At 31.6% G+C, this 16839-nt stretch overlaps 1 protein-coding gene across 3 annotated transcripts in view; it reads left to right on the forward strand.

Annotated features, from left to right (window-relative positions):
- LOC129217605 (inactive pancreatic lipase-related protein 1-like) overlaps nt 1–16839 on the forward strand; it is a 108102-nt gene that overhangs the window by 67666 nt on the left and 23597 nt on the right. Inside the window, exons 1-2 of one of the 3 annotated variants that reach the window (XM_054851931.1) lie at nt 13284–13421; nt 14214–14524. In XM_054851931.1, the coding sequence (XP_054707906.1) occupies nt 13367–13421; nt 14214–14524 (366 nt within the window). In that variant the 5' untranslated portion in view covers nt 13284–13366. Of the gene's footprint in view, nt 1–13283; nt 13422–13699; nt 13835–14213; nt 14525–16839 lie in introns of those variants that run through there. The other 2 variants (XM_054851932.1, XM_054851930.1) reach the window with 2 other exon arrangements.

A 16839-nucleotide genomic window follows, 5' to 3' on the forward strand; every position in this document is an offset into this window, starting at 1 on the left:
ACCTTTTAAGTTTTGAAGCAGTGCATACGATTTTTATTAACGCTTTATCACTAAAAGCTACAACTTTTTTTTTCTTTCTGACAGAACTTATTTCAAATAGGGCGAACGAAAGTTTAATCATTTAAATTGTACTGGACCATATATTTTCAAAAAAAAAAAAAGGCTTTGCTTAAAAGTCGACAACGTTGTTTTTTTATTTCAGTTTTAAGAGAAATTTTAATAAATTCTTCGCAATATGAGTGATTTACAACATTAACGTTTCTACCATTCATTTTGTCTGTTTGTTTTCTGTTTAAAAAGCCTTAAATTGACCTTACATTTTTTCCTTAGCCTTAAATTCATCCTGCTAATTAAAATATGATTTTTTCCCTCTAAGGCAATATGTTCTGACCAACTCACGAAATGATCATTCCATCTAGATGAATCCTAAAAGTTTTATCGAGCAAATTATCCTAACGTGGACGAATAAATTATCATAATGTGTACGAGCAAGCTACCATAACATGGGCGAGCAAATGAAACATAGCAAATTGGCGAGAAATTCATCATCCATTATTTGGGCGATGAATACAAGATACAGGCGATGTAGATATACAGGCCAACCAAATGACCTTTTAATTTTATACTACGGGCAAAGCCGTGCGGGTACCGCTAGTATATAATAAAATGAAGACCCTAAGGATGAAGTAATTAGAAAGGTAATATAGTTTTAGATTTAATCTCAAAAAGAGAGATATCTCAGATTATGAGACATTCGGCTTGGGTAGACATGATAGTATTAGGTAGTTACCTAATACAGTAGATCCTCGTTTTACACTGGCTTATTTTATGCGGATTTGATCATACGCGGTTTAAGATCTGACATCTTTGTTTCATGTTATGCGGATGAGTTCTGATTTTACGTGGATGCGACATTGCAAACATATTAAATATTCACCTCTTTCAAAATGAAAACTACTGAGGTTTTAGATAACACGTAATAATCTATTTTGGAGTACAAATAAGCGGGCTTGGGCAACTGGAGACATTTTTTGTGACCGATTCCAGAGCCCTTTCCAGAAGTAAAGTTACTAAAATCACACAATGCAGAGCTCTCTGGAAGAAGAGCCTTTAGAAGTGACAAAAGAGAATGAACCCAACGAAGATACCTACGTCCATGACACACAACCAAAAGCTTTTACACTGAAAATTTTGAGCCATTTCTTGACAATGGCAAACGAGGTAGTGAGAAGCAAAGGGATGTAAATGGACGTTTTCAAGTTTTGATTAAAACTCAATTAAAGATAACATCCTAGGTTATCTTTACTATCATCCATATACATCATTACATCCTATCATTGACTTTTTTTCTAAATCATGGCATACAGCAGCATCTACCAGGGGTACTAGTACTATCTCTTGCCCCAACACTGAGGAGAGGTACCCCTACTATTTGTACTGGTTATCTCCAAATTTTTAATTTTGCCACTTACATCCCTTTGCTTCTCACTGCCTCAAATGATCTTTCTGATTTGTTAGTGAATGCAGCTCCCGTCATGGAAACGATGGGAATGATCATGGAAGCGTTAATGCCACATAAAGAACTATATAGAAAAAAAGTCCTAAAGAAGATCATAACAAGCTTTTTTTTTGCATGTAAACACTAAGTTAATTTATGTTTTCTGTACACACGTTGTGCACATGTATCGGAATAAATACACATTCAACGTATTATAAATACGAGTGGGGACCCAAAAGAAACCGGACTAATGGCGCTATGCCAATTCTGGTTGTAGTAGAGTGTTCTCCAGCTAGATGGATCAAGTAGAGACCTTCACAAACCACCTGTGCAAGTGGCGTCAGTCTAGTTGATAACGTGTGATCGTAGTGGTTTTCTCAGGTGTTGTTTCTTTCCGCCTGCGAACTCATTATGACAGATCTAAAAAGAACAAACTGTAAAACTGAAATTTTGCTTCCTGCTTGAAAAGTGTGCAACGGAATAGCTTACCAAATGCTTCAACAAACTTTCAAGAACGATGCTATGATCCGTACACAAGTTTTCGAGTGGTTTGGGCGCTTTAAACGCGGTAGCATGAATGTTTAACGATCGTGCTCGCTCTAAGCACGCTTCAACGTCTCGAAATGATGAAAACGTTGAAAAAATCCGCCAAAAAATCAACGAGAGTCGTCGTTTTAAGATTGACGAAACTTTAGAAGAAACAAGAATGAGTTGGAGCTCGTGTGAGCGATCGGAAGAATGATTCCTTCACCATGATAACGCTCCCGTACACTTAATATTCACTATTAGCCGCTACTTGGCCTCTCAGGGGTGGCTAGTCGTTCCTGGACCCCCGTATTCACCAGACCTAGCACCCTGTGATCCTTTCTGTTCCCGAGGATGAAAAAAAATCTTAAAGTGAAGCGTTTTGCTGACCTAGAGGCTCTAAAAACTGCTTCGCAAAGGGCACTGTACATGGTCAAAGTTAGAGAGTTCCAGGGGAGCTTCTAATAGTGGAAAAAAAGAATTAACAAGTATATTACATCTAAGGGTGAACACTTTGAAAGAGACTAAAGAAATTTTGCGAATAAACTAATATATAAGTGTTTAAGAACAAAAATCCGATTATTTTTGGGTCCCCCCTCGTATTTATCTATTACAGTGAAGACTTTTTTTTAATCTATGAAACTGAACCTTTAGTTTAACACTACTATTACGTCTTAAATTATGCGGTTTTAATTTACGTGACATTACAGTGGAACGTAATCCCCACAGAACGAGGTCCTACTGTATATGCATAAGAAATAACTAAAAAAATAAGTAGATTATACGACAGGATACTTATAAATAAATACTTATATAAATATTTTTTCAAATTTCGACGATAATCGACTAGCATCGGTACAAATGTATTATTTTTATGCCTGTGACAAAACTTCACTTCAGTAGAAATTACAAACATGAGACATTTTAAGATTTAATGCATTTGGTGCATAAATTACTAATAGTAAATGAAAAAAAAACATTCTAAAAAAAATGTTAGGGTCATAAACTGCATGTTTAGCAAATCTTTAAACTATAATTAACATTTTTTTTCATACATCGTCGACAACGGTAGACGCAACAGTATCAGAGCAACAGTAAGATATCCTAGTGTTATTTCTGGGATTAGATGTCTTACTGTTGCTCTTAGGTGACGAATTTACAAAAAACCGCGTTGAAATGCCTATTCTATAAGATAACAAAATTAATTAAAAGCCCAATCCCCTCAAAGAAAGAATAATTTTCTGTAACTAAAATTGACTTCTCTTAAACCTAAGCTCTGCAGGCGTATTCAGTATAGAAATAAAACTTTCCAATCAGAAGAACGACAGGTGTCGCTAAAAGCTGCCGTTACAATTAGAACAAGATGAAAATCTCCTTCTCTCGGAAAATAATTTTAAAGACGTTTTATTAAAATACGAGTTATAGTACTATATTAATATACCCATCAATTGCGGGAAAAATAATTTATTAAAATACGCATTAACATCAGAGAGAAATTAAAACCCCTGAAAGGAAAATAAATTTAGTTGAAATCCGAATTATAATTAATGCAATAAAAACATTCTCCGAAGCTAAAAATGAGAAAAATCTCAAAAAAAAAAAACTATCTCTATTCACTAAACTAGAAAAATAAAATGGCCCCTATTGAAAGTCAGAACACGCATTGCAATTAAAACAAAATAAAAGTCAGCTCCCCTCTCTGCAGAAAGGAATTAATTAAGGTCCGGATCATAACTAGAACAACATTCTTTTAAAAACATCTCTCAAAGAAACAAAACACATTTTTTGCGCTAATTCCAACTTTTAAAAAAAAATATTTCAAAACTACCATTTTAAAATTTAGAAAAAAAGTAAGAAAAAAAAAGCTTCGAGGTGTACATGTCTAAAGTCTTCTGATCAAGAAAATTTGAAGTTTTCAGCTTTTAGATAAGACGAATGAAGGAAAGTTTTCTCTGTTAAGTTTTGCATTGTGATAAAATGCAGTGTTTTTTGTTGCTTGAAGTAAAAAGCCGTAGTCCAAGGACAATTGATTGCTATCTTAAAATAATGGTGTGAAGACAGTTTTAAACGATACATTTTTATTTCAGAAAATGAGGTGTAGTTTGTTTCAGAAATTTCACACAAAAACACATTTATTAATTTTTTTAAATGTAAAAAAAAGATTAAAAAATAGTTAAGTTTTATATTACGTAAAGGGAAAACCATTTTAAACACAGTGGCAGAGGCACCGTGAATTTCACATGACTACATTTAAGAAACAACTTTCTCTTTAAAATACGCAGCAGTATTCTCGAAAATAAAAGTTGAAGAGCTTTAAAATTTATGCTTTTTTGCTTCCTCAAACTGAGGGAAAATTGTTCGCTCACACAGTGGAACTAAAGTTCAAGAAAAGAATTTGTCAAAGGTTCTGGCTTCTATTCTATTTCCCAAATGTTTGTGTTGTAAAATGAATCACCCTGTTTTACTCCGCGAGAGATAATCCCATAATTTTTGGCTCACATTTTCCCTCTAGTTTTCCTTCTTTAATGCAGCAGGTTTCATAAAGCAAGTTGTTTCGGGAAGCAAATTAAACGAAGATGTGAAAAAATGAACAAGTTCATAAAAGAATTGAAAGAACACGAAACAGTAGAAAACGAGTTAAACTTTTTTCTCTCTCTCCAAAGCGTGGTATTCAAATTCTCTCATTTTTATTTAAAATTATATCCTCTTAAAGAAAAAGAGCACATTTGCGGTTGTTTCGAAGCTAAAAAAAAATATTTTTCTAAAGAGAAAGCTGAGATGGAAATGGATGCTGAATTAAATTCTGCACGGAATATGATTTAGCTTTTCCTTATTGTTAGTAGGTTATGCTATTTCTGGATGTGCGGTATTTTTAGCGAAGATAACAATAAAACATTTTTTTTTTAATTCCAAGGAATTTTTTTAAACAAAGTTTTCCCTTTATTCAGCATTATTTTTATACTTACATGATATCATCATTTATACTTTGCAATCTTACATTTTTTATCCACAATTATTAAATTGACTTTTGGTAGGATAATTTTCACCGAGTATTACATTTGGACTAATTTATCAAAAGAGAACATATCCATTTTCCAAAAATGCTCAGGAGGTGAGAAAAACAAATTAGGGTATCAGTAAAACAGTTTTATCAACTTCTCTGGGTAAAGAATTAGGCACAAAATCACATTAAATCATGGCCTAGAGTAAGAAATATTTGTAAAAAAAACGAGGAGAAATCACCATCTTAATTTTGGATAAGTGTTATTTTGAACGAAAACCTGAATATTGAAAATTCCAATATCACCAAAACTCTATTATTTCACATTCTCATCTTCTCTTATCGAAATACATGAAACTAAAAGTGGTGAATTAAAATTCGAGGATTTTGGACACGTGTTCATTTGGATCTAGGACTTCGTACTACAGATTTTTTTAGGATCTGTCCCTTTTTGTTCAAAATAAAACGTGATAAGGAAGGATTTGTTACATTTTGATCAAAAAGTCACACTTTATCCTTAAATAAAATAGGGTTTTCTACGCTTGGACTCCTTGAGAGTAAGTGAGTTGATAAAGGTCATCTTAAAGATTTAGAAAATGTTATAAAATGAATTTTTTTAAACAGTGGATGTGTTCCCTTTTGATAAATTGCTCCTCACTTCATCGGTACAAATAAAACTCACTCATTCATATGAATATTTGTTAATTTACTTGAATTATGATAACCTGTTAGTGAGATTAGTTTATGGACAAAAACTCGAAAGTGAGGATACAATTTCAAATTCTAATTTGTGTGCCATCTAGCCCCTTATACTAAATTTTTCATTTAACGATTAAAAGCCATTCCACAGAAAACTCGTCATGTTTTCAGGCACGCGACACACATTTACTTAAAAAGTAATAAAGTGCAATAAATTAAAATGTTTAATTAAGAAATCACACACATTCATTTGCTATTTCTAACGCAACAATAGTTTTTTTTTTTTTAATAAAATATATGAGCCGCCTTGAGCGGGACAAAATGTCTTTTCTTTCAGTGGAATGACCCTTAAGTGTCCATAAATTAAGTGGTCAAGTTAAGATGTCTACATTTTTTTTAAATGAATAAAACCCTTATTCATGTATTTGTATTTCACGTGCTTAACATTATCAAGTAAAGTTATTTAGGATAGCTTTTAAACTCTGTTAGTTAATTTTGACCCGGTTCATATTTTTTTAGAGCTTTTGATTTCAAAAGAAACTGCAGATGATACAATAGTTTTATCTGCTGGCAAGGGTATGATATTATCTTTTAACTTCGTTTTGAGACAATAGGCTGGCAGCACCGCAAACCGATTGTTGAATAATCTAATTTTTCAGAAGTAACTCTTACAGCTACCCTGAAATAATGATTTAGATTAGACCCGGTACATTGTACATTATACGCAATATACATACAGTCTGCTCCCAGAAGACGCGGGATCTGGCAAACTTCCAAGTTCGAACGATTCCGTCATAAGGAATCTAGCAGGGGAGTAGGGATTTTATGCAACTGCTTTATAATGTCACTAGGGACTTAATAATTTATTGCATTCTCCAAGTTGAAAAAGAAGGGAAACACAAGGAGTTTCTATGGAATTAACGAGAATGAAATTTTCATCATATATGCCGTGATATAACTGTCTTTTTTACAAAACAGCGTCTGAAATGTTAAGAGGCAAAAGACCATATCTGTAACGAACTAACTACCACCTCTGTAAACTAACAGATGGCTTCATTTCCGGTTATAAACCCGACCTTTGCTTTTCTCTCTTATCGGTAGTCAGATAGTACATTTTTGAAGAAATAAATGCACGAATAAAATTTGAAGAGGAAAAAATAAATTTTGATGAAAAATTCGCTAAAATTAACGAGTTTCTCAGTATCTAGAACATTTTGGTTTAAAGATGCATTACTTTTATTAAATAAATTTGTTTTAACCCTAGAGAAGTCGCGTATCCTTTTGTTACGCTAGTGCTCGCGCTTCGGTTTTCTCCCCGCCGCACAATAGGGTGAAAACGCCAAAAAGGTCTTAAAAGTGTTTTTAAATCACTCTCGCTTGTTTGTTTACACAGGCATGTTATAATGGATAGAAAATAATTTTTGTCACTATAATGTAAAGTCTAAACAAATGTCAACGAACTGTGATGTACAGTACAAATGAAAAAAAAAGCTAACTTAATTAAAATAATTAAAAATAATTCTAAAACACATCCAAAAAAGTGTTACAAATTACTTACGTTTTTACCACAATAATAACAGTTTTTTTTCCCACTTTGCTTCCAGTTATCTAAGTATGCAGAATGCGAGTAAGCATAATCAGTCCATTTGCAAGTCTATAACTCCTATACTAACAGCTGAGTATTTGTGTGTTTACTGTTATGAATTAGCTCAACTGTAAAATTTAAACTGCAATTTTCATAATAGTTCCGTAATTTCTCCTGATTAGGCATTTTGTTTGAATTAACAAGCAGGTTCATTATATTTAATTATTATTCTTAAAGAAAATGTGTTTACTTAATTAACCGTTAGGGAAGAGCCGAATTTTTTTAAAAGCAAAAAATATCATTCTCATCCTACAAAATATAGTTTGTAACGCGACATTCCATTATCTACTATGAATTTATTGATGTTTTATATAGTAGAACTTCAAATATAAACATTGTAACTGTCATATCAAAGATAACTTTTTTTTCCCGGTTTATTACTCTTCAATAGCATCAGTTTTATTTTACGCCAAGACATTTTTTGATAACAGTTTGCTTTCTACATGAAAATCGTTTTTTCTGCTACAAAACTGTCAACGCATTTGCCATCATTACTGTTATTGCAAAATATTTTATTGCATTAACAAGTCCGTTATTATTTTACTTGCAGTTTCAGCTGATTAAATATATGGTGGTTGAAAAACACATCAAAAGATGCATCACAAACAATAGCATTTCAGTGACTATATCCGTTCTGTTAGTGAAAAAACATTTTTTTTTTTTGGTAAAGGATTTTTAGGGGTTAAAGGCCGAACATTTACGTGCTGCGACTTATTACAAACGGGGAAAAAACATTGTGAAATTTTATTCAAGATTCGTTAAAATGTACATTTTGTCGGGAGTTTCAGTAAAAAGGTTTTATAAATACAATGTTCCGTTTAATTTAAACAAGAAAATAAAAACGGTCTATTAATACATAATAAAAAAATATTTACGTATTTTTTATTGACCGCTCACTTTAAGCAACAGAAAAAGGCGAGATGGATATGATATATTTTACATAATTTCAATAAACATGACGAATTAATTTAATCCTATTCCATGCTGCGAAAAAAAATAACACACGCACACAAAGACAAATACTCTCAAATTATTCTGTATTCCTTCTTCCAACATAAAATACTAAACCTGAAAAAAAATGTGCCATTTTTTTCATTGGCTAAATCAGAAATAAGAAACTTTAAGCAGCTAACATTTGTTTGGGTGAGCAAAAAATGACAGGATGTTGCTGACTGCCATTAACGCAGTGGATTGCTTTCTGCGTCTTAAGCCCTCCCTTAATCTTCATTTATATACGACGGAACATTTCTGCGTCTAGTCACACAACTAAGACGTTTCTTCTTCCTTTTTTTCTCCTCTCTTCTCAGAATTTCCATTTAAACTTCAGTTTTATTTCTTTCTACGCATCTTCCTTTATTTCTCCTTATCCACTTAGTTCAAATTACTTTTGATCTGTCTAAAGTCACTGTTTAAAAAATACAATGAAATTGATTTTTAGTAGCAATTTCCTAGCTCTAAGTTAATATGGCTTTTCAGTTTTACTCCTACATTGTTACTTTACTATGGTCATAAAAATATTTTTTTTAGTAAATAAGATTACATGTCTTTTCTAGAAGAATTGAGTTTCATTTGCTTAAAAGTATTGTTAGGTAAACCGAATTCTTTATTTCTGAAATGGAGAAGATTACAGGTAAGAAAAAATGTTTCGCAATTTTTCTAATCTACAAGCTAAGACTAAATAGTAATTGTTGCAGTTTTTGCTTCTACTTACAAATAAACAAGAAATGAAACGTGTATGCATAAAGTTTTCCACTGTCGCTATATCAATGTAAAGGTCCGAGTTTTTCATTTACTTTATTGTAAAATCTGAGAGCTGCTTGCATGAAATCATGTTGTATCTACTCAAGAGGTTATAAAAATACATAATTTGAACAATTTTTAGAAGGAAGATAAGATTCAAAAATAAATATTAGTATAAGGGTCACTTCCAGAATATTTACCAACCTTACCATCAACTGTTCTGTCATAACAATATGCGGCATTTATTATGTGCGGCACACACTTGGAGCAGCATTCCATACACTTTTTTTCTAACCATTTACGTATTAAATTGGTATTATTCTCACTGAAAGGAATTTCGCCAACCCAAGGATGTTTTCGGTCTGTTACCAAAAGCAGAATATGTCGGTCATTTCTCCAGAAAACGTAACTTTTGAACTCAAATATTTTTCAATTTTGAAACCTTTTGTTTTCTTTTTTTTTCATTCTTACATGAAAATGTTACCTACTAGAAGTAACCATAAACAATGGGCAACCAAAGTTCCCATTATTTTACTCATAAATAAAAAAATAGAAAATGCCTTGTTCACGAAAAAAAAAACAAAAAAAAATTTTAATGTTTGAAAATCGTGACCAATTTATTATCAAAGTAGTAATTTTGTTAATTGTACACACAATTAGCTGTTTTAATGATTTTTGGGAACATAATATTAAGCTTTCTTAATTAAAGTACACCTTAATTCGTAGTTTCAAATGTATGTTAAAAAATAGTATTTAGTAAATTTGAGGCTATAATTTATATTTTGGTAGAATGTCTATTATTGATGTATTTCCCCTCCATCATTTATTTTCACCTCAGAAATAATGACTTTGATAAGGTCGGTCACTGAGGTGAGGAATTTTCCATTAATATGGGCCTAACAGATACATTTTTCAGGGAAATTTTTTTTTCTTCGTTGCTACAATCTGCACATGTTAAGCATATGAAAACATGTTCACTTAAATTTTTACATTAATTTACATCTTTGAAATTCAAGTTCATGGAGGTGAGAAGTCAGAATAACCACACTAAGTTTTAAAAGCAAAATCTACTTGTTTTTCGACAAAAATCTCACAACTTTAACTATGGCTGAAAATAAACAAGGAGTATCATGGAAGATAAAATTTGATGTCATTACTGCCACGTGTTCATGAGGAATGGCATTTTGTGTTTAGGTAATGGAGGTGAGAATTGAATGTGTGACATGAATCCTTGTCCTACTAAAACTAACTAAAACACAATATTAAAAAATTAAATATACTTAAACAGTTAGTATTTGAAACACTTGTGAAAGGAATAATAAATAAATAAGTATATACTTTTAATGAAAGAAGTTATTAAGCAACATAAACAGTCACAGAATTTGTGTGACATGCCACGGCGGCGAGAATTCACATGTTGTGACCCAAAAATATACTAAAATAAAAATTATTATTAAAAAAATGTTGGTAGGTTTAATTAGATATATTTTTTAATGAAATTGAAAATCATTGTTAAATGAATTGTTCCTTAACGTTTTTACTGTAAAAGGCGTGTGACAGAACATTACACTTTTTGAAGAATATCCCATGTATGGAAAGATCCATTAATGTATCTTTAGGTGGTTACCAATAGTAGAGAAAGAACGCATCAATTTGCCATCGGTTTGTTACCGATAGTAGGAAGAAGATATCAATGTGTTGTCAGTCAAATAAAAAGTTAACACATTAATGTCATACCAGAGGAATAAATACTAAGTTAGAATAGGTTATGTCAACCCGTTAACTTCTTGTTCCAAGCAACTTTTTGAACACTTGTTTTACCCCTTTCAATAAGTGTGCGTTCTGATCTGGGGAATTAATACATTTATTTTTTCCTATTTGAAAAAAAGAAAACGTGCCTGAATGCATTGAAAAATAATAAGTAACTAAAAACAACTGAGATACGCCGTTTTATCTTAAGATAGCAGCCATGGACTTGAGTACTAGAGCATTGGCATGCTTAAAAGTTTTGTCAGTGCAGAAAATATTCTGGAAAAATATACTACTGGGCAATAAAATTTTTTGAAAAAGCTGATATACTTTATTACAAAATATGGTTAGACCATGTCTATTTAGAGTCAAGTACTTTGTATCCACCTGAAAATGGTTCTAAATTCATAAAAAAATCGTTTAATGCTCATTTTCTTTTAGCGAAATGTTATCGATTGCAGGAAATAAGAACTTTATTGCACATTTGCGAACTTCGAATGGCCAATTAATACTATTTCTCAATTCATGAACTAATTTTCAGTAAAGGTGGTAGAGAGTAAACTAATTTCGGACGACGCATTTAATCATTTAGTTTCAAGATGCAAGTAGATAGCTGTTGCATTACATTCTTCGTAAATTAGCAAACATACTTTGCCATTCACCGCAGCATATAGGCTGGAAAACAGAGCATGAGACTTGAAACAAGTGTACAATTATAGAATACTATCTGGATTATTCGGCACTTATGAATTATTGGAGTCTGATTGATTTTAGTGTTAAGTAAAAAATAAGTTTAAATTTCCCTGATATATTCTAGACTTTCATTTCGAAATTGAACTATTTATTTCAAGAAAATGCCGATTAGACATGCCGCTTTGAATCAGTAGCCATACGATGACTACGAGACTAACTGTCCGGAGACTTGAACTTAAACTAATTTCGAGGTTGAACTTAAACAAGTGTATATTTGTCCATTATTGGCATTTGAAACTTTTAAAATAATGCAGATTTTTGAAGATTTATTTGATTCAATTCGTCATCAGTTTAAAAGCGTAATTCACCTTGCTTAAGTTCAACTCTGAAATTAGTTATTTAAATTTTATTAACAAGGTTAATTGAAATTACTTTTATTTTTCATTGTTATTGAGAACAATTAAATAGCGAATTTCAAGAATTGTTTAGTTTTCCCGTTGTTTATAATCTATTTTCTTCATTGAAATATATAATTTTGAGTGTCTCCCCAGTTTCGCCGACACGCAATTCCACCCTCCTCCCTGCTTTTCAGTTAGAATAATATCTTTTGAGAGATTAAATGGGGGAAGAAATTTGAAATGTCGGTAAAACTGGGGATGAACCTAATTTTGTTCCGAATATGCCAAAGACAGGCGCAGAAAGAATAAGAGATTGGCATGAGAGAAAGCGTGCGGGTGAAGTGACAGTTCAGAATTAAAAAAAAAAAAAATAGAAAGAAAGTTTCATTTTTATCGCGTTTCTTTGCAACACACATTTCTTTTAAAATAATTATTTTTTTATGCGACAAACTTTTCTAATAACCTTAACATCTCTTATACGGTTTTTCATCAATAATTATGAAACCTATTGTTTTTACGCATATATGCGGAACTTTAGATGTTGCATATACATAAGTTTGGTCTAAAGCAGCGCATATTTATTCTGTACAACATAACCATTACTTTTTAAAATAACTTATTTGCACCTATTACACTAAAAAAAAAACCAGTCAACATAAACGGACTGGACTTAGGAGAGACTTTTGTACCTACGGTCCCTTTATTCAATTTTCCAATTGTCCCTCGAAAACTACACGATCCTAATTTTCTGTACATCAATATCGATTTTCTAACATTTCTGTCCCAATTTGTTTACCTCATTATCCTATCCAATTGTTTCACTTAGTGTTAGACAGATTGTGAGAAAGAAATAAATACCTTTGTGCGGAAAAGTAAACTGTGATCAACAACGTTTTGACGCACAAAATTAGCAGATTACTGCAGACACGTGTTTCGAGGTTTCAAGGAACTTCTTTTTTTCAATGCAAAATTAAAAAATCTTTCACTCGATGTCTTTTATTCCAAAAGCTCACTATTTGCATTGAAAAAGAGGTCCTCTGAAACCTCGAAACACATGTATGCAGTAATCTGCTAATTTTGTGCGACAAAACGTTGTTTATCACCATTTAGATTTTGAATTGCTCAAAACTAATACCCGCTTGGAAAATGAAATCAAAGATTAAAAAAAATGAAGAATTTGAAAAAGGGAAAAATGCGTGTCGAATGCTAATCATCTCTAGTTATTCATCTTATACATTTTCGATAATGCAGCTGATATAAGTAGTACATTTCGAGAAAAATAGCTCATTCTTTGATTCTGATTAGCATCGCTCAAAAAGCGGCGATATTTGAACAGAGTTTTCATTACAATACCGTGGACACGATATTACACAGAAAAATATTCGTGAAAAATATGCGTCTCAAACTACCTTTTGACGATGAATTTCCTTTTAGCTTTTCCTTTGTTATCTTTGGTTTTTAGAGTGACATCAGGTAATCAATACTAATCATGAAAATTATTACAATATGTTGTATTCGTGAATTGTGTTGGTTTATATTAGCTATTTTGTATCATACTATCTTATATGCTTCAAGTATTCTTTCAAATATCTGTTTTGTTTCGATTTAAATAATTTATTTTTCTATGTTTGTCTTCTTTTTTCAACAGCAAAACAACCATAGGAATTTCTTCAAAAATAATATATTTCATATTGTTTGTATTAGATCGGCTGCAAAAAGGAGATCGGTTATAAAATTTCACTCATGGATGGCATTTGTTCAATTGACCGTTCTATATTTCTATTAGTAAAAACACGTTAATAGCGAAAACTAAAAATTAAATTGAAATATTGAAAAAAAACTTGAAGCAAAGCTTTATCGTTCTATATTTGGCCGTTTCATTTAAAGTACTTGTAATTATCATTAAAGATTCTTTGAAAAGAAATAAACTGCTGAACATTATGTTTTCAAAAGTTCTACTTTCTGTTTAATAAATAATTCATACCGAATTTTCCTTCCGTCTTTGTCTTATTTATTTTTTTAACTGCTGAAATAGGATTTCTAAAAAACTATTTACTGTTTAATTATGACTTTCTTTTAGATTTGTTTGCTTTTACAGTTTTAATTTAATAGGAAGGAACAAAATATTCGTGTTAAAAACTCAGCAATTTTTTATAAACGTAGTTTTACATTTTTGTGCAATGTACCGTACATACGATTTCTTACCGAAATACTGTCTTCATGATTACTTAATTCAGTATATAACTCGATGCTTTACTTTTTTAGGTGATGAAAGTGATGAAGACGATGACTTTTTCAAACCTTTTCTGTCCCGATTTCAATGTTATGGGACAGATCAAACTGGTTGCAGTACAGACTTTATCGACGCTCATCCTAAACTATCGCTGGCTCACAACAAACTGACGAGAGCCGACACCTTTATGTATTTGTTCACCAACAACGACGCAGAAAAACCAGAACTGTTGCACAAGTGCTCCAACGTAACTCCACCAGAGACCAACTTCAATCCCAAATGCAAAACTGAAATCCTAATTCCTGCATCTTTTTCAGGAGCATGTAGTGTTGCCATATACCGGGTAAGTAATAATGAAAAAAAAAATATTTACTTTTGGGATTAGTAACGTTACGGGAATGCGGTTCATTGTTCTTAAAGTAGAAATTTGATAGTAAGGTAAAACTGAGTTGATAAAGATAAGACGGGAGTTTTATATTTAGAGTTGCCATTTATAGTTGGAATCAAAGTGTCTAAGGACTTGTATCTAGCTAAGGATGCTTGTATCTAAATTTCTATCCAAGCTATGTTTAAACTTTTAGTTTTGAATGAAAGTTGAAATTCTCAAAAAAAAAAAAAAAATACATGACAAAACATACATTTAAACAGCACAATTTCATGATGAAAAAAATTGTAAAATGTACTCTTTTCTTATGTTCGAAAATTAAAATTGAACCTCTCTCACTGAAAAATGCATGTATAATCCTAGTGTTAATTTTAAAGTATTGCTATAGACCTTCCTCAAAGCATGAACCTCAATTTAATTTTGTTTTAAATATTGTATTATTTTTTCAATTGAAATTTTAAAAATAAATGTCAAAATTTACCAAAGTTCTGGAATATGATTTTCAAGTAAAATTTAGGTTCAGATTATAGAAATAAGCCAGACAAATATAAAATTAAAACTGTATAAAAATCCCAACTTCAACTTCGCACCTCTGTAAATTATTTTTTAACGCTAATTTTTAGAACGCGTTGCGTATATCAATGTTTTGACACTATTCATTTACCTGTTGAAATGTGGTTATTGATTATGAAACGTAAGAAGAATTTCTTAAATAACTGCTTGGTTACATTCAAATGCTCTGCTAAGAAACACGAACTCCACCCCCTCCCGCTATTTGCTTAAGACTGCACAGCTAAAAAAACATTTAAGTGAGAGAATCGACACAGAGTTTTACTTAAAAGAAAATTGGTAGGTTACAGTTGATAGTTGGTGATAAATTATTGCATATAACTTAGGTAAAACGCGTACCTAATACAGAAAATAATAGAAGGTTTTTTCTTAAAAATATCACGAGTATTTCTAAATAAAAAGAAAAATAAATTAAAAGAACACGTGCTATTTAGAATGATTATCAAAACAAATCACTTTTGTTTTATTTGCAAGTTCATAATATATATTGAAAAAAATCTATAGTTGTAATCTGGGGCGTGCACAGAAATTTTGGGGCTCGTCACAAATGACTTTTACGGGCCCCTCTCCATATTGTTTACCCCTACATCAATATGTACATTTCATCAATCTTGGGCCGCTTCAGGTTCGGGCCCTGGCCAACAGGTGTTCGTTCTCCCCCACCCCCCTGTGCACGCCTCTGGTTGTAATCAATGCTTGGCGTCTTTTTTATACAGTTAAGACTACAAAACCGTTCATTTATACTTGCTTCAAGATCTGCAAACAGGTCCCACTACCCGTTATTGCCCGTCATGGTAGTTGAGATTAATACTATTTGAAGTTAAAGAAGAGAACACGTATATTCTTTACATCGAGTTTAGAACTTATTGGAATAAGCTTGAATGAATAATCACTGATTTTGGGAAAAAAAAGAAATCTATACTAAAATTTTGTTTTGTTTTAAGTTTATGCAGTACGTCATGAAGAAAGACTTCAATTTGTAACAACCATATCAAACATGTAAATCTTTATTTACTTCCTTAATTTATAAAGCAATTCATGTGCTTATGTTACAAATAAGTACTTGTGTTTCTTGATTTTTTTCCCGATTTTGACTGTCGGTTCTTTGATTTTCTGGACGATCTCTAAAATGGGTTAAGTATTTGGAACAATGTTACTAACACTTTAAGCCCTTCTTTAGAAACAAACTTAATTTACTATGTAATAAACTGCTAAAATAAGTTCTCCATTTTTTAACATTCCTTACAGTAACGTTTAACAAATAAATGCACACCGAAAATTTGATTTAATGATGAGACACAATATGATACAAAAATTAAAATTATACTTATAATTTACATGGTTGTAAGGTTCTTTTTACAGGTACTACTTGTTAAAAGATTTTAAAGATCTTGTACAACAGAATCTAGTTCTTTTAAGGATGTAACGTATTTTTAACATTCCAACGGACGCAACCATTGTACTAACACTACAAAGCGCGCTATCTCTCAGACACACCATTTCATACTTACAAGTTTTTGGCATACATCAGAGCTGAACCTCGTGAGCCTAGTGAACTTGTCATTTTGGATCATGATTTGAGATTTTTTAGATTTATTCAAATGTAGTACTTCAAATGTAGCTTAAATAAGCTTCTGCTACATTCGAATTAACTAACGTAGTTATCGTCTTAACCGTTAGTACGTACAACCGTTTAAACTGAG

Source organism: Uloborus diversus, chromosome 2 (assembly GCF_026930045.1).
Source record: "Uloborus diversus isolate 005 chromosome 2, Udiv.v.3.1, whole genome shotgun sequence".
NCBI lineage: Eukaryota > Metazoa > Arthropoda > Arachnida > Araneae > Uloboridae > Uloborus > Uloborus diversus.